Genomic DNA, 18,332 nt, shown 5'->3' with positions numbered 1-18,332 from the left:
TAGAGGCAATGCACGCAAGATATATGCTAATTGTATTTTACTGTAGGGAATAAAATAATACTTTCATGGAACAAATACTACAATTAAGTTGTAAATGTAGGTCAGTGTTTCTGACCACTTACCAAAAAGTAGTGCAATGCAAAAGAGCTATTTATGTATAATTTATGTATGTAATAGTACATAAAATTATTTCTTGTCATGCAAGAGGAAAACCTTGTTCAAGCATCTGGCATGGCTTCTTTTTCAACATTCATCGTCTTTTATTGAAATAGCATTGTGCAAGCTCTTGAACACTTTATGACCTTAAGACAGGGCTCTCCAAGTTCCATGGCTATTAGAGATACTTTGACAAAAACAAAAGGTGTTGGCACCATTGAAGTTGTACTTTATTTTCACTCACACAGTGTACTCATCGTCTCCGTGCGATTTTATTATCATTTGGCATTAAACGGAGGCATCGTGTCCCAATTGAACACTCGGAAAAATACTAAAGGAGTTGAAGGAAATATTCTTTCACAGGCGTCGAGCTACCTGTCGGAGACCCCTGCCTTAACATGAACATTTTCCACATAACCGCCACAGGCAAAAGACCCTACAAGGTACTAAAATTCAGTGAGAAAACCACGTTTTCTAAGAACACTTGAACATTAACAGAGATGGCACAGATGTTTGTGAAAGAAAAACAGCTGCAATATAACCTGGCTTGTTTGGGGAAGGGAACATCGTTGAGGTGAACACATCTGGAGGGGGTTACTTCTTGGTTTTGTTTTGTTTTTTTTTAAGTACATGACATCTGAACCTGTCAAATAGTGTGACAAATGAAATCAAAAGGAGCATAATATAGTATATAATACATGAGAGCACGACATTTTCCACAAGTAATTACTCTGCAGATAGACGAACATACACAGACACGCCCACGCTTGTGTATTCTCATATGTACTGTGTACTAAAACTACAAAACAAAGGCTCAAATACACACAGACTCTTTAGCTGAGGTTACATTCAACACTTTTTGATGATTCAGGAACGAGGGGGGGGGGGGGGTGGAGGGAATGAGTCTTTTTTTTTAATGATACACTTTCTTTTTTAGGACAAACTTTTGCATATCTGTAGCAAAGAATCCGGGGGCCTGGGGAAGTATCCGGTGGTGCACGGCTTATCAGGCCAAAACCTACGAAACTTGTAATCCAGAGGGAGATCTGGAAAACAGCAGAGGTTGAAAAAGACGTTATTCTTTCTTTCCTTCTTAATCGATTTCCGACATGCATACTATTAATGTGTTATATTAATGTTACATTAAGCACACCGCCAAACCCGCCAGCCAACCCACCTGGCCCCGACCCCCCTAGCCCCTGAGTGCACCCACCGAGTGCCCAGCACCCCAGCAGTCCCCGCTGCCCTCCAATAAGAAGCTATTTTATTCATGCTACATGAAGGCTACCGATCCAGTAAAAACAACAACATTAAAAAATAGATTGCAGTCTTTCTAGGTTGGAACCTCAGTTAGCATCAAACATACGCCTAAAATTTTGTCTCGGTTTGAGTACATTGAATCCGTCGCGGCTGCGTTGCTTCCGCCAGAAGCCGCTATTAAAATTCCAAAAGGGGGCAACCGCCATGGTGTCCCAATATTTCTGAGCAGGCTCTGGTCGTGTACACATAAGAACTCCGACTGGGAACCTTTCCTGACTGCAGGACGCACGAGCCTGTTTGTTAACTGTTAGACAGGTATGTGGCGCTGACAGGGTACGCCATGTTGCACCTGTGTGACAAGCGGCTACGCAGAGATGTTTGGATTGGGATTGACTGAATCTTGGTCTGCTTGGTCATCCAGGAGGATCTCAGAGTTAACACGTTGCTTGAGTCTGGATCCCTCCTGGGGTGGAGGCGCTGTGGCAGACTTGGAGGAATTATGTCTCGCAGCAGACCTCAGGTCCCCCACGGTAGAACTGGAATATCTGGCCAGGGGCCGAGAAGTCTCGAATTCTGCTGCTACCCTCCGAACCCAGACCATGAGCTCCTCCGGGTGGACCATGGAAGGGTAAGTTTGAGGAAACCAATTTTAGCCCAAATCTCATCAGCGTAGACGAGGGTAGGAACAGTAAATCTAGAGCTCGACGGTCCGTTACGTGACAAACGATCCGCCTGTCAATCGTACCCCCGAGATACTTGAACTCCTCCCCCTGGGGCAAGACCTCTGTTCCAACTGGAAGGGTGCAATCCACCCTTTGTGGAGGTGCTAAGTCTCATCCCAGAAGCTTCACACTCAACTGCGAACTGCCCCAGTAAACGCTGAAGGTCACGGCCCGATGATGCCATCAGGACCGCATCGTCTGCAAATAGCAGAGATTAGCCCCAAACATCCAGCCAGTATTTGGGAGGCCATGATTTCGGGGATCCATCGTGTATTTGTACCCCCACGGCTTGCGGATTTGTTGGGTGCGTGTGAACGCTGACGTACTTGCTATGTGCTCCACACTGGGGATGGCCATGGTGCTGTACTTGTGGATGCAGTGGCAGCACCAGGTCAGTTTGGGACTGTCTTCATCCTCTGCACCGCCTCTGGTTCTGTCGACAAAGTAGGAACCCCACTGGTTGGACGCGGCAGAGGGGGACTTCATGCTTTCCTGTTGAGACGGTCAACACACAAAGCATGTTTAACTCGCAGACTAGAGAGCTAGCGACCTAAACGGTAGCCTTCAAGTTATTTCCTTTCAACTTAAACAGCCAAAAACTTACCACTTCCACACGGATAGGGAGGATAACTATTAACAGTTATTTAACCTTTAACATGAACATTAATCAAAAGTAATAATTTTTTCTGGGTACATGATACCTTTCATATTAAGGCGGGGGCCTCAAACTCATGTCCTGCGGGCCACATTTGGCCCACGGGCCGCGTGTTTGAGACACGTAAACAGGTTGACCTTACCTCGTACTTTCCTTTTTTCTCCAGGGGTTCCACCTGGGCCTCGTTGAATTTTGCTGCGTCACTCTTGGGAACACCCTCCCCCTCCATTTCCTCCACAATCATCACCGTTTCCCATTTGGCAAAACTGCTGGCGGGGAACATGTCCGACCTCATGCTATCTCCAAAGTACACAACCTGCAGGATGAGCGGTGAGAGCTCACGTGAGAGGATGTCATGCTAAGGTCACGGAGCGGCGACGTGGCGCCAACAAGGGGAGTACGGGAGCCACGCCTGGAAAGAGCGCATGCGAGTTGAAACAAGCCCAGGTACATTCCGTAAAGTGAGCTGCGGGCCTGCAGGCCGCGTTTTATTACTTCCAAGTCGATAAAAAGGACGGTAGATTTTTCCAACTTTCGCTTTGGGGAACAAAAAAGAAAGCACCTTCTTTCAAGCTGCTCGTGTATAACTCTCCAAACTGTAGGGTTCAGAACATAGGTCAGCCTTTCCTCATACCTTGGGTTCGGTTTTTCCTGTCATGGTCTTCAGCAGTTCATGGAGGTGAAGCCAGTTGCCTTGTGAGTACCAGCCAGGTTTTTCCAATGATGGGAGATCCTCCGTTTCCTCCACATTGTTCACTGGGGTAAACAAAACGAGGAATTCATTCAAAGCAATATGAAATAATACAATCCAGTAGTCCAACCTTGGTTAGCGTACGCCCCAGTTAGCGTGAACATAAAAAATGTACACCGAAATTAGCGTACATTTTCCCGTTAACATCTAATATGGTGTACATTTTTGTTTAATAGTGTTTGTGAGGGAGCTGCCAATCCTCCCTCACTGATCAGGTGTATGCCCCCCCCCCCCGCCCCCTGCCATTTAAGTTGTTTAATTGCCACTTTAGTGAGTTAGTTTGTCATATAGAAGCCATTGGTTCACTAAGCTCGCAAAGTTTTTTTCTTGAAATACTGTATTATAACTGCTTTATAAAAAATCCTTTCATTTTATATACTACGTGGTCCTCGCTGGTTTATTATTCATTATGACCAATCCTAAGATTGTTTACAGTATTTACCAACGTGCTTATCATTAGACCGCAGTTTTATAAAATTGAATTACATTGAGAAGAGTTAAATTTGATTTAAAAAAAAAAAAAGTGAAATAAAATAATACACATTTGAATATCTCCTAGCATTAAAAGTCATAAAAGTTTGCACCTAGGTTCTTGAAAGATCTCTGGTGTGGTTTTAAGGAGAAGAAACCAGGCTTGAGGGAATTTGTGATGATGATGTTGAAAAGCTCCTCAAAGTCCTTCCTGCAAAAAGAGAAGAGCAGTTCATGCCACCAGGAGATCCTTTACTTCCAGGAAGAATCAGGTTTTCTCCACTTCATGTATGGGTATGCAGAGGGGGAAAGTTTTAAATACGTAGCATTCATGTCAATGATGAAGATGTTACTGTTGAGGGATGTTCACGAGAGAAAAACACAAACGCTGAGCGGGAGCTGATCAAAGATGTTGGATGAATGAAGTGCAATTGAAACGTGACGTAAAAGAGGTCAGTGAACGTTTCAGTCGGAGACCTTACCCCAGGATGTGTTCACAGATGAGCCTGCAGTAGTCGCTGTGGGAGCTGGTTATGAGGAGGAGGACTTTTCCCGAGTTCTTCATGCTCCGCAGCCAAGTCTTGACCGAATCAGAACAGGTCTGCAAGTACCGGCCAGGGTCCCTCTTTACACTGGGAAAATAAGTCCCTGCATCCTCTGAAAAGACACAAAAAAAAATCCATCAAGTGTTAGTGATTGTAAAAGTACCAGATGGAGGGGTAGGATTTAATAAGCTTTGCTTCTTCCTACTCCTTTTGGACATGTGGAACTGGGAACTGGGACAGAAGAAAGGCTAAAATGTGTACCTCTGAATGCAGATGTGTTGTAATTGTGGTCGATGGCAGCAACCATGTCTTTCCAAAAGTCTGAGTTGACTTCATTTCCCCGCTGTGAGCAGAATATAAACCACAAAAAGAATGTATTGCTGTATTTCAGTACTTACATGCGACTAGGTTTTAATCCTAAATATTACCTTGTGCAACATGTCCACAACTCTTCCGCAGAGGAGCGCACCGGGTAGATCAAAGTAGTTGTCATACATGTAGTATTTGGCTGCATGGGGGAAGAAAAACAAGAAATATATTACATATGTGATAGAGCAGAAATACAACCTGAAGTGCAATCGGTGGAGTCATGAACGATACCAGATTTAGCGAAAGAGGTATTGAGGCTGTTAAAATGCTTCCACTCCCTTGCCGGACCATAATGCTTGATGATCTCCTCCGTGCTAAGCTCAGTAGTTCCATGTGTGGCTCTAAGTCAAGGAGAACGTGTATGTTAGGACTCGCTGGGCTTCCATAGGACCCGACGGTTAAATGACGAGATGTTTCTAGAAGTTAATCAAATGTTGTGCCAAAAAGCATACCTCAGTACGGTTCCATCTTCAGCCAGCTTCACTAAGTTTCCATCCTCGAGGTCCACCACCAGGCCCTTAAAACTGGAAACAAAATCATTTAATAAATGGCCTGTTTATTAATTGGTTCCAGATCCGACCGTGAAAAGTGACGGTCCTTTTTTAAAAAACATAATTTGGTAGTTAGAGCATAGAAAACCTGTTTGTGACCTATTAGAGCCCTCTAAACATGAAATAACACCCCTATAATCACCTTTACACTGCTATTACCCAATATAGTAAACATATTACGATAAAAATGCGGCTTATCCTCATTCGAGGACAAAGGTGTCCAAAAGTGTGGCCCAGACGTGATTGAGGCAGCAAGATCAACAGACACCACCTTCCTGTTTTGCCATGAGTTATTTCTTGTATTCAATAGTGTTTCTCATCTCACGTCTTTGCTTTACTTTTGATCGCGGCTCCAAAATAATAATAATTATGAAATATAATAAGAAGAAGCAAAGAAAGTTGCAAGTGGCAGCATTTTGATAAAGGAAGGAGCGAGTGAGAAACACGACTGAATTCAAGAAATAACTCCTAGCAAAACACGCCACACACCAAACCGTGGTAGTCGTGGTACTTTTATTCCCTTGCGCTTCCGCTTGACTTACCAAAAATCCCACGTCGCAGGTGTGAGGTTCAGCAGGTCCTTATCATAACCTTTATGTTCCACCAGATACCTGGCAAAGCTCTCATAGATGAGCTGTCAAACAGAGAGAATGATCACATGACTCGTGGAGATAAACCACACCGCTGAACCGCTCATTGGTTGTCAGTAAAGTTCATGTTGAAACGCAAATGGTATCAATAAGCGTAAGAAACTACTGTGAAAATAAAAACAGAATCAGTTGAGCCTTGGTTAGCAAACGTTTGTTCGGTTAACATAAAAAATGTATGCCAATATTTTGCCTTTCATTTATTCCTTTCGGTCGTCATTTCTATTATTTCATTATTCATCTATTATTGTGTTATGCATGACAAAAAATGTGTTTTGTGAGACTTGTGGCGTGACTGGTAATGGTAATGGTTTTATTTCATTTTCATCCTTATCATGTTACGTTATTGTAATACTGAGTATGTTTTGTTTTTGTTTTTTTTTTAACTAAGCAGGGGTGTCCAAACTTTTTCCACTTTGATATTTTGTCAAGCAACACATGTGAATAAGTTATATACATATTTCAGGAAAAGAATACAGCTCATGTTTGTGATATAGGTGAAAAAACATATTGGTATGAACTTCGCTCTTTGCTCTTTTTAACCATTTTGTATATTATGACTATATTCCTATAATATTACAAGTTAATTTTCCAAAAATTACAATTTTATTCTGCTTGATTTTCACAATATTAACAATATTTTGTCTCTCTCGTAAAAAAAAGTAAAAGACATACAAATAATGGAGTTCAGGTTTATAAAAACTTATATAACATCTTAGGTATTGAAAAAGAATTAACTTACAACTTATTTCTCTTAATAAATCTTTCTAATTTAATTTAATGCAACAGGCACATAGAAACGTGATTTTTACAATAGAAAAAAAAATGCAATCAATAATAAATCCATGTTTCTATCGATGACTATCAATGTATAAACGGGCACGTGCGCACACGTTTCCCTCTTCTGTGATATGAAACGCACCTGTTTATTTCTACATAACATCCATCCAACGTATATACAAATACATAAACATACAGCTGAATATGAAGGATTGGAACTAGCATCCTTTATCATCACCAACATCATCATCCCACTCACCTTGGAGGTCTCCTTCAGATGATACCGGCAGAGCGTATGGTCTAAATCGAAGCCGATAACGTCGCAGTCAGACAAGCGGAAATATTCAGACATTGTCGCTGAAGCTCGGGAAGGAGAGGGAAGGGAAGTGTCGCTAAAAACACCTTATCGTGTCGACGGGGGGCTCGGGCGTTACTGACAATGCGGTGGTTCAACTACTCTTCCCTGCTGTGGTCGTCAGCGCCGACCGATGCCGTGTTATTTCTCTTCCACCACCATTGCAGTCATTTGGACATAGGTAAGGCGCCTGCGTCTTCTTCGTCTTCGGGCTGCGTGGTTCGCTTGTGTCTATCCCGCCGCATTACTGCCACCCTATGGACTTGCTGGTGAACTGCAGCCATTATCCACAACTGCAAAAGCACCAATTGTAGAGGTGGCTTATAAAAAAGTGTTTATTTGGTCGTAAGTGAAAGCCATATTTGTTTTATTTTTTTCCACATTTATGGAAAAAACACATTGAAAAAACAATAATTAATATGTTCTTTCAAATATCATTTGATATTGATGTATATATTTGTGTAAATATCATTTGTTCATTCAAATATGTTCATTCATAATATTTTGATTTCAATAAGATACATTTTTGGATCGATCCAACCATTACTAGCACCTAAACCATCAGCAATAATAATAATAATAATAAAACATTTTATTTGTATCGCGCTTTTCAGAGTTCTCAAAGACGCTTTACAGTAAAGAAAAAGAAATAAAAATAGAGTATAGTAAAAACAGAGTAAAAGATGCATTAAAATACAATATCAAAACATTCATTCAGAGCTAAAAAAAATTCATAATAATTCATAATATTTTGACTTCAATAAGATCAACTTTTGGATCGATCCACCCATCAATAGCACCTAAACCATCAGCAAAACTCAAAAATTAAATATAAGTATCATTCACATGGTCCTAATGGCTTTATATTACACATCAGAATATAACTCAATCCATGCCATAGTTTGATTCCACATACTGAAATGCTATGGCTTTTTAACGTAGTACTTCAAATGTACTTCTTCATTGAGATCATATAATATAATAATATATAATATAAACGATAAATGATTAGAGGTTCTACTGCATGACAATATCTTTCACACAATCAATAGAGAGCATGTTCATATTAGAAACATCATCCATTGCAGCGGTAACGGCGCATGGTCCGTGTGGTCTTCATTCGGCGTGGATATGACTGTCATGGCCGCTGACGTCTGTTTTACCGTGAGCAGGTAGAGGCAACAACGGGTATCCGCCGTACGGGTTGTCCATGACTCTCCATGTGGACTCAGTGGCGCACGGCGTCGCAGTGAGCGCTTGAGGCAAAGCCGCCAGTTGTTTCTTCCTGTTCTGCCTTTTGTTGCACAGCAGGTACATAATCTCGACAACGTTGAGGAGTACAGAAATACCAGTAACTACGAGCATGAAGAAAATGAAAACGGTCTTCTCGGTGGGACGAGAAATGTAACACCTGGAACCGATGTCGTGAGCACAGGGCGGCCATTTTTTGCAATGGAAACTGGAGACAATGACGAGAGGGCCGAAGACGTAGAATTGACCAACGGTGAAGGCCACCTCCAGGATGATCTTGAACACCAGCTGGGTCACGTATGTGTAAAACAGGATGCCTTGAATCTTCACCTTCCCTCGGTCATCTGTGTATTTAGCTTTGATGGCTACATTTCCATTGGCTTTGCTCCGCTCCTGCTCCATCCTTTTCTTCTCTCTGTGGATGACGAGGACGGCGTGGCCAAGGTAGACCAAGGTGGGCGTCGACACAATGGTGATTTGCAGAACCCAGTAATGCACGTAGGACATCGGGAACATGGAGTTATAGCAGGAGTTTTGACATCCTGGCTCTTTGGAGTCACAGTAAAACTGAGATACTTCATCTGCCCAAACGTTGTCTGCAGCTGCTCCCAGCACGAAGATCCTGAACAGGAAGAGGACGCTCATCCAGATCTTCCCCACCACAGTGGAATGAGCCTGGACCTTGTTCAGCAGTTTGGACAGGTACGACCAGTCACTCATGATGGTGGATGATTGACACCTGAAGTAGAAAGGGAACACACATTAGAGAGAAGCAAAGAACCTGCAATTGAAGGAAAGGCATTGTTTATTGTTTATTATTATTCATTCATTCATTCATTCATTTTCTACAGCTTGTCCCCACGAGGGTCGCAGGGGTGCTGGAGCCTATCCCAGCTGTCTTGGGGCGAGAGGCGGGGTACACCCTCGGGCTACACACAACAACAAAAATGGAAAAAAGTCAAAATATTTGGCCTGTCGATCGATTAAAATATATGATCATGATTAATCACATTTTGTCCACAGTTAACTCAGAATTAATCACATTTAATCATATATAGAAATAAGTTTTTATCTATAATAAGTAGGGGAAATCGGGCTGCATGGTGGAGAGTGGTTAGCACACAGGTCACACAGCTAGAAGACCCGGGTTTGATTCCCTGCTCGCCCATCTCTATGTGGATGAATGAAGTAGAGGAAATCTCTTTGTGGTAAACGATATGATGTGTAACAATAATTACAATTTTATTTAAAAGGACATCAATTTCGGAACTCATTCATTCATTTATTCATTCATTCATTCATTCATTCATCCATTCATTGAGCATTGTTTTATTTCCTTACTCAATCCATTCCATAGTTTGATTCCACATACTGAAATGCTATGGCTAGCATAACGTAGTCCTAAAATCAAATTGTAATTTTTGGAAAATTAGGTTGGAGAAAAAGTTGTAATATTATGAGAATAAAGGAAAACTATAAAGTCATTATATTACAGGAAGATTATTTCAGAAGAAAGTTGAAATACTGTTAAAATGTAAAAATAAAAAACATAAAAAATAGTATAAAAAATGCAAATGGAAAAGGTGACAAATATAGGCCGGTAGATATGCACAATCATCGTTAAATGAACGTATTCCCGATGTTAGAAGCTAATTCTCTACAAAACATCAGATGGAAATAAAGATGAAACAAGTACTTGCCTGCCAGACTTCAAGTTATTGGAAAGTGTTTGTCCAAAAGAAAGTCAAAAGCAGACGAGTTTGTCAACTTAAGTAGCATCGTCCTAAGCTTTTTGTTGTGATTGAGTCACAAAATGACGACGCCCACGGCTTCTTTATTTCAGTCCGTCAAACTCGTGATGACAATGAAGAGGTCAGCAATCTCATTTCCTGGTAGAATCTGACAGACAGCATTAGTATCCTTCATTCCCGCAGTACAACACAACGCAGTACAAGTATCAACTGCAGAGAGCGACACCCACCCCGCACGCTGATTAAAGCTACTCCCTTTGATTGGTCAGTTGGAATGACTTGCTCAACACGATACACACAACAACACACCAGTACAACCAGGATCCACCAGCAATCCACAGGAGATATGACTACAACCTGTAGGGTTCCCCAGGGGTCAATCCCGGGGCCACTATTGTTCAATCATGCTGTCTGTAGATGCAAAACAACTTTCTCCAGCTAAAACGAATCATCAGGTTTGAAATGTACGGGCAATAATAGACTCAGATCTCAACTTTGACACCACATGAAATCAAAAATATCATCAGTTTTTTACCACTTCAAAAACCATTACCACTATCAAGGGAATAGTGTCTAAAGCGGGTTTGGAGAGACTTATCCATGCCTTTGTCTCCAGCAGGCTAGACTACTGTAACGACATTCTCACTGGACTCTCTAAAAGAGCCGGGAAACAGCTGCAGTACATCCGGAATGCTGCTGCTCGAGTCCTGACTAGAACCAGGAAATAAATCATACGAAAGCTTTAAGGCTCTTTATTAAAATTAATTAATTAATAATTATTTTTTATTAAAATTAAAATTAAAATTAAAATTAAAATTAAAATTAAAATTAAAATTAAAATTAAAATTAAAATTAAAATTAAAATTAAAATTAAAAAAACTTCAGTAGCGTTCACTTGTTTGTCCACTCAGGACGACATATGCATATTCATTTCATACCAAATAGAAGAGGAAAGTTAAACAATCATGATAAAGTAATATTTGTCCATAGATTTTCTTTAACATTGAGCGCTGACAGCTACTTGTTAAGTATGACGTGTTCATTATCTGAATGGAATCTTTCCATGGTGTCCCAAATGGAAAAGGAGCATAGCTTTTGCTGTTTCTTGTTGCATGAGTGGACGTCTGACAAGAAACCAATAATATTGCGCTTTTCTTCTGAAGGAGTTGAAAGTTCACGGTGTCTTTGAGGTGACCTGGTGTAGTAATCCAAAAGGAGTAGAAGTTATTCAGCCATACTGGAAGTGGAAGGTGTTGGTTTTTGTGCTATTGAGCAAGAGTGACAGTCACACTGCATGAGGGGAGGGTGTTGGTGTGCAACAAATCTGATGATTCTGCAAAGTGAAGCGAAGTTATAAGAGAGAAGGCAGACACTTTGAGACCGAGGGCAAGAAGAAGAAGAAGAAAAGAGGAATCGTTGCTTAGGTAGGAATGATTTTTAAACATCTGTGCTCTGAACACGACGATACGCTCCGAAATAAAACCTAGAATGAAGATGATTGGTTTCTTTGTGTTTCCTTCCCCATGTAGACCCGTGACAGCCGGCTGCCATCATGGGGGAGTGGTCCCTCCTATCAGAGATGCTGGACAAGGTCCAGTTACATTCCACCCTTCTAGGCAAGGTGTGGATGAGCGTTCTGTTCATCTTCAGAATCTTCATCCTGGCAGCTGGCGTGGACCAGATATGGGGGGATGAACAAGCAAACATGGACTGCAACACCAACAGCCCAGGCTGCAGGAACGACGCCTATGACGCCTCCTTCCCCATCTCTCACACACGCTTCTGGGTTCTCCAGATTCTCATTGTCTCAACACCCACTCTGATCTACTTGGGGCACGTCCTGCTGGTCATTCGCAAGGAGAACAAGCTCAGGAGACGTTTGGAGCAAAAGTGCGAGCTAAATGGAGTGATGAAATCGCCCAAATACTCTGATGAACGTGGAAAGGTGCGCCTGAAAGGTGTCCTGCTGGTCAGCTACATGCTGCAGATCTTCTTCAAGATCCTGCTGGAGGTGGCCTTCATCGTGGGCCAGTATTGGATCTACAACTTCATACTGATGCCGGATAAAATCACCTTCCAAGGTGGTAGCTGTCAAACACACACAAACTGTTTCATCAGTCGTCCCACAGAAAAAAGCGTATTTATCGTTGAAGGAAGAGATTTTTAGGTGTGTTGTCCTGTGCTGACCCACCACATGGTTATATACCAATGGTTATACCACTTGTTTTGTACTTTTGAATGTAACTTGCTTCGCAGCTATATAACTTTGTCTATGCTATTACAGCTATTACAGCTATGTAACTTGCTTTGACTTGTTTTGACTTCACACACTTAAATATTCACTGGTCCCGGCAACGGGATAAATATTATGCCCATATAGAATGTTGTGAATGTTGTGAGAAACGAACTAGAAGGTTGTGAGAAAAATGTTACCTTGAGGTGCCTGAGACAGAGGATGGAGGCGATGACTCCCCTCCTGCGGAGACAGGCTGGCCACCTGTTTTCGCACGAGCGAGCATATAAAGCATTTGTTTTCTCAATCCCGGTGAGAGTCTGCTGTGAACTGTGCACGAGTGTCCAGCTTTCGGTTTCCAGATTACTCTACCGGGGTGTTTTTGGCTCTCCGCCCTCTGTCAACGGTAAGGTATGCTATTCTGGATTCGAACTGTGTTGATTGGAGTGTTATGTGGGGGCATAGGGGTGACAGCTTATGTCTAGCATAATAACTCATGAAGGAGTGTTGTGTGGGGGCATAGGGGTGATCAGCTTGTGTCTAGCATAACTCATGATGGAGTGTTATGTGGGGGCATAGGGGTGATCAGCTTGTGTCTAGCATAATAACTTGAGGGGAAGTGTTGTGAACTGCTGTGTGTTTTACCATTAAATATCATTAATGTACATACAGTCGTTGTTTGTGATCATTTCTCTGCTGCGATCTCTCCGGACCTGTAACAACCTATTTCACAAAACATTTGGCGTCACGAACCTGGAACTTTTTGAAAAGGAGAGACTCAGTGAGAGAAATGTTTAGGAAAAAGAAAAATAGTCCCGCCGCGGAGAGCAGAGTTGTTCCGGGGTGGGGGGCAGTGCCGTGGAAGACGGTAGCTGATAAGTTGTTGCAAGCGGGAAGTTCTGGTCCGGAAGCATGGACAGAAAATATCGCTGGTGTTCCTAGGGTTGTGGTGAAACCCAAAGCTCCGCTCGGAGGAGCTGTTAAGACGGTAGCTGATAAGTTGTTGCAAGCGGGAAGTTCTGGTCTGGAAGCATGGACAGAAAATACCGCTGGTGTTCCTAGGGTTGTGGTGAAACCCAAAGCTCCGCTTGGAGGAGCTGTTAAGTGCATGTGGGCATGCGCGCAGGCATGGAAAATTCAGCCAGAAAAATATACTAGCCCGGAGCATGAAACGTTGAAACTAAGAGAACAAGTTGATAGAGTAAAAATAGAGAATCAGATGTTACAAACCAAAATAACATTGCTGGAGTGCAAAAAAGCTAATTTACAGCGGATGTGTGAGAAGGCTGTTGCTAGCACGAGGCATGTTACTCGCAAGCAGAGGAAAAATCTCAGGGGTGATGAGGTGAAAATACGAGCTTTTGTGATAAGTGGGGAGGATAATCCCGATGCCTGGGATCGAGAGGAGGATTGGGAGAAGTTTTTCCCTGATCTGTATCCTGACCCAGAGCAGGGGGAGGGTGATGGTGAGCTTCGTGTAGCTAGACCTGTACAGCGTCGGCGACGCGTACAAAGAGCGATGCCCCCTGCTGAGGAAAGGGTGACCGATGCTCAAGGTCAGCAGTTGTATGATGCACTGTGTAAATGGATGCGTGCCAATCCGCCACCAAGGGAGGAGGAGGTTGGTGTGCCTGTTAGAAGCTCTGATGATTCCGATTCAGACTCAACTACATCAGAAGGCGAACGGGAAAAGCATCAAATAGCTGCATTAAAGCGAGCACGCAAAGAAAGAAAAGAAAAGAGTAAGGCCAAAAAACAGAATCGGAAGGGGAGGCAGAATAAGAACCCCTTTTCGGAAGGCGGTGGTCTTTACCCCTCCTTAGCCAAGTTTGAATAGGATGGGGGTCAAGCCCCGGAGGCAGCGGCCAAATTTGTACCCCGCTGGTCACAAGAAGACCCTAGGCCTCATGTAAATATGATTATTCATTGGAAAAGCTCAGATCAGGAAGTAAAAGCTTTAGTTGATACAAGGGCGGAGCCCACGATAATTTCAGGCAATCCTGCTAAATTCAAGGGACCGAAAATATCCATGATTGGACTGGGAGGAGCATGTGTTTTGTTTTTCAGTCACAGCCTGGTGGCGAGCGTTGGAGTGTGGATGTTGAGGCTGCTGGTGGGACGTCTGGCAGAAGGGGCCCGAGGATCATCGTACCATGGGGTCCCGCCCAGGAGATGGCCATGTCGGTTGTTGGGGCACTCTCCTGGCTGTCCTGCTTGCATGCGGCCCGAGGAACGCCCACTCTTGGGGGACACCGGTGGAAGGAGCTCCTCGCTTGCCTCGCGTGGTTCGAGTGGGATGGAAGAACAGCACCAATAATCGCACGCAGGATAACTTCCGCTGCCCTGCGTGGTCCGTCTGCCAGACTGCAAACATCACCATGGACTGCGACCCCTACCCAGGACCACATGCATGGTCCATGATCCTGAGAACGGGATGCAACGTTACCATTGAAGCTGAAGTAAGCCTCTGTCGATTAACGGGAAATCCCTTCCTGACGGAATATCCCTTCACACTTCGTGAGGACGTATCATGCTCATCGACCAAGGGGACTCAATGGACGGTAACGTCAGGCGACACTGACATCTGGATTTCAAACTCAACTGAGATCACGGGACGCAGGTCAACAATCTGGGTCATCTTGGTAGTACCACCACATCAGCAGGTGACACACCCTACGTTAGTGCCAATAGTGACATCATGCACACACATGGCTTACCAGGCGACACATAATGAGATTCATTGGGAGATAAGGTTACCATCGATACCAACCTGCAAGCCACGAAGGAACAAACGAGCGTGGTATGATACACTGTTAGGGGGAACAGGAACTTTGTTAGGAATATTCAACACCATTGATGGGGAAGTGACACGATCTATGTTATCATCTACAGGTCAGGCGACAGCTCATGGGTTCCGCAGGGTGGCACAATGGATGCCTACCACTGTAGAAATACAGAAAGGGGGAGCTCATGTAGTAGACACATTTCTGGGTTGGAACGTTGATATGTGGGACGCAACATCAGAAGTTTTACACAAGGTTGCAACGTTGAATAGCACCAAATGTACCTTGCAAATGCTTAGTGCTAAAGTTCAGCAAGAACGTCTGTTGAGAACATTGACCTCCTCAGCAGTGCAGCCGTGGAGACACTTATGGAACATATCGGACCGCGTATGGTTACAAGTTAAACCTAGCCTGACTCAGTGCAATGAAACACACTGTCAAGGGATGTGGTTGGAAGTAAACGTAACCCGACCCATGACCATATGCAGATATCGGATTTTGCCATTAATAGTGGGAAACCATTATTATTTCTTGAAAACGCATGGGGACTGGTTTAGTCCACAGACTAATCTGACTTATGATCGGGAAGGTTGTGACGTAATGGACAAGGGGACTGTATGCTTACAAATGCAAATATATCGAGACCCATGTTTTACGAATGACACGGCACTGTGTGATTGGAATGTGGAGAAGCCTGAGGACTTGCTATATCAGGTAGGGCCCCACTCTATTTGTGTAGCAACAGTGAATCCACATCCCCAGTTGCCAACGACACCGTTTTCCGGATGTTTATGGGACATGCATCTGTTTACCTGGCACAATCAATCGTTTCGATTGACAGATTTCAGTTGGACAAACCGACTGTCTACTGTGCAATGGCAAGCCCTATCGCTGCCTTGGCAGGTGGATCTGACACGCTTCAGCAGCGCACTGAACCGTTCGGAGACACTTAAGCATCTTGTTAAAACTCATTTGACAGATGTGTCCAGGTTGCAGGTGTCCACCATGATCGCCCGGAATGAGGTGGTACATGCCACCAGGACAATTGAGCAATCTTCGGCTCATCACTGGTGGGATATATTTACAGGAATGTCGATAACAGCACGACGACACTTAGTCCCTCCATTATTGGTTCTTATCATATGCTTAGCTTTACTAACGTTGGTTAACTTCTGCATGTTTTGGTATATTAGACGCACCCGAGCTATGTTGTCGCGACGCATTTATAACGCAGTTTCTTGAATTATGAAAATAGAACTATACGATGATTTGGGGCCGTTTGGGAGGGAAATAACAAAGATGTTTGTGAAAGCTGACCCTCCGGGTCATCATGCATCCTGGTGGCCAAGGCGTTCGGACCCCCTGCATTTTACGTTTCCTGATCGTATTTCTATGTATCAGTTTGTTATTGGGCACATGTTACACGGGAATCATGACATCATGGTGTTGTTGCTCCAGGGGGATGCCTATGTTAATTGGATGTTTGAAAATGAAGATGATCTACCTGAACGGTTTATCAATTAAGTGGTGGTTTCAGCTCAGGCCACAGGGTGGAGTGAAGGAAGAGATTTTTAGGTGTGTTGTCCTGTGCTGACCCACCACATGGTTATATACCAATGGTTATACCACTTGTTTTGTACTTTTGAATGTAACTTGCTTCGCAGCTATATAACTTTGTCTATGCTATTACAGCTATTACAGCTATGTAACTTGCTTTGACTTGTTTTGACTTCACACACTTAAATATTCACTGGTCCCGGCAACGGGATAAATATTATGCCCATATAGAATGTTGTGAATGTTGTGAGAAACGAACTAGAAGGTTGTGAGAAAAATGTTACCTTGAGGTGCCTGAGACAGAGGATGGAGGCGATGACTCCCCTCCTGCGGAGACAGGCTGGCCACCTGTTTTCGCACGAGCGAGCATATAAAGCATTTGTTTTCTCAATCCCGGTGAGAGTCTGCTGTGAACTGTGCACGAGTGTCCAGCTTTCGGTTTCCAGATTACTCTACCGGGGTGTTTTTGGCTCTCCGCCCTCTGTCAACGGTAAGGTATGCTATTCTGGATTCGAACTGTGTTGATTGGAGTGTTATGTGGGGGCATAGGGGTGACAGCTTATGTCTAGCATAATAACTCATGAAGGAGTGTTGTGTGGGGGCATAGGGGTGATCAGCTTGTGTCTAGCATAACTCATGATGGAGTGTTATGTGGGGGCATAGGGGTGATCAGCTTGTGTCTAGCATAATAACTTGAGGGGAAGTGTTGTGAACTGCTGTGTGTTTTACCATTAAATATCATTAATGTACATACAGTCGTTGTTTGTGATCATTTCTCTGCTGCGATCTCTCCGGACCTGTAACAACCTATTTCACAAAACAATCGTCTTTATGTTGGCGATGGCCGTCCTCTCTGTCATCCTCAACATCGCTGAGATCTTCCATCTGATGATATCCAAGATACGAGAGAAGAGAAGGAGGTCTGCTCTCATTCTTACCAAGTAGATTATAAATATGTATGATGAAAACAATATGAAAACAATCATAAAAAAGGTTGGAAGGTTGGAATGGAGTGGAATACCGCAAATTTGTGTATTTTTGGTCCAAATATCATTTTGCTATTTTTGTCTTATGTGTTTTTCTGATCAGTTTCTTACTTAATGCCACTCTGCTGCTAGATCACCTACATGATCAATCAATCAATCAATGTGCCAGCCAATCACAGGGCACTTATAGACATACAACCATTCATACCCACATTCATACCTATGGACAATTTGGGTTTCAAATATACAAACATGTATCAATACAAGTTCAAACCCACAAATGCACGAGAGAACATGCAAACTCCACACAGAGATGAGTGGAGAATCATACCCAGGTCTTCCCGATCTCCTGACTGTGTTGCCTACATGCTAACCACTGCGGTCCTTTGCTTTTATTATATAAAAATATTTTTAAATAACATGTTTTTCATGCAACATGCGCATGCGACTCTTTAGCACCGCCCAGTGGAGTTTTTTGAAAAATGTTTGAAAATAGAAAAAGATGGGGG

General features: G+C 43.1%; 3 protein-coding genes across 3 annotated transcripts; 1 reads left to right on the top strand and 2 right to left on the bottom strand.

Moving 5' to 3' along the window:
- Nucleotides 1–1,039: 1,039 nt before the first annotated feature.
- On the bottom strand, nucleotides 1,040–7,340 carry nt5dc1 (5'-nucleotidase domain containing 1). The gene is made up of 12 exons (XM_058068436.2): nucleotides 7,167–7,340; nucleotides 6,023–6,114; nucleotides 5,382–5,453; nucleotides 5,161–5,270; nucleotides 4,989–5,068; nucleotides 4,822–4,903; nucleotides 4,498–4,672; nucleotides 4,129–4,226; nucleotides 3,428–3,549; nucleotides 2,936–3,109; nucleotides 2,465–2,630; nucleotides 1,040–1,202 (listed from the first exon to the last, which is right to left on the bottom strand). Exons 1-12 carry the CDS (start codon nucleotides 7,257–7,259, stop codon nucleotides 1,090–1,092), a joined length of 1,377 nt encoding a protein of 458 aa, XP_057924419.2. The 5' UTR covers nucleotides 7,260–7,340; the 3' UTR covers nucleotides 1,040–1,089.
- Nucleotide 7,341: 1 nt separating this feature from the next.
- Nucleotides 7,342–18,222, top strand: LOC131126193 (gap junction Cx32.2 protein-like). The gene is made up of 4 exons (XM_078794856.1): nucleotides 7,342–7,443; nucleotides 8,571–9,215; nucleotides 11,794–12,407; nucleotides 17,660–18,222. The coding sequence occupies exons 3-4, from the start codon at nucleotides 11,817–11,819 to the stop codon at nucleotides 17,780–17,782; spliced, it is 714 nt and encodes a 237-aa protein (XP_078650982.1). The 5' UTR covers nucleotides 7,342–7,443; nucleotides 8,571–9,215; nucleotides 11,794–11,816; the 3' UTR covers nucleotides 17,783–18,222.
- Nucleotides 8,008–9,249, bottom strand: LOC131126185 (gap junction Cx32.2 protein-like). Its single transcript, XM_058068450.2, has one exon. The coding sequence runs from the start codon at nucleotides 9,231–9,233 to the stop codon at nucleotides 8,379–8,381; it is 855 nt and encodes a 284-aa protein (XP_057924433.2). The 5' UTR covers nucleotides 9,234–9,249; the 3' UTR covers nucleotides 8,008–8,378.
- Nucleotides 18,223–18,332: the final 110 nt, after the last annotated feature.

Source organism: Doryrhamphus excisus, linkage group LG11, assembly GCF_037039965.1.
Source record: "Doryrhamphus excisus strain RoL-2023G ecotype Guam linkage group LG11, RoL_Dexc_Guam_v1.1, whole genome shotgun sequence".
Taxonomy (NCBI): domain Eukaryota; kingdom Metazoa; phylum Chordata; class Actinopteri; order Syngnathiformes; family Syngnathidae; genus Doryrhamphus; species Doryrhamphus excisus.
Note: the sequence above shows the minus strand (reverse complement) of the source record. Positions and strands in the feature narration are given on the sequence as shown.

What these genes read in the sequence shown, in the direction of transcription:
- nt5dc1 (XM_058068436.2), bottom strand. Translation starts at nt 7,259, where the DNA reads ATGTCTGAATATTTCCGCTTGTCTGACTGCGACGTTATCGGCTTCGAT. An exon ending in GAAGATGGAACCGTACTGAG is followed by an intron (nt 5,271 to 5,381) that starts GTATGCTTTTTG and finishes TCCTTGACTTAG; the next exon opens with AGCCACACATGGAACTACTG. An exon ending in AGAAAAAAGGAAAGTACGAG is followed by an intron (nt 2,631 to 2,935) that starts GTAAGGTCAACC and finishes CCGTCTCAACAG; the next exon opens with GAAAGCATGAAGTCCCCCTC.
- LOC131126185 (XM_058068450.2), bottom strand. Translation starts at nt 9,233, where the DNA reads ATGAGTGACTGGTCGTACCTGTCCAAACTGCTGAACAAGGTCCAGGCT.
- LOC131126193 (XM_078794856.1), top strand. Translation starts at nt 11,817, where the DNA reads ATGGGGGAGTGGTCCCTCCTATCAGAGATGCTGGACAAGGTCCAGTTA. An exon ending in CCACAGAAAAAAGCGTATTT is followed by an intron (nt 12,408 to 17,659) that starts ATCGTTGAAGGA and finishes TTTCACAAAACA; the next exon opens with ATCGTCTTTATGTTGGCGAT.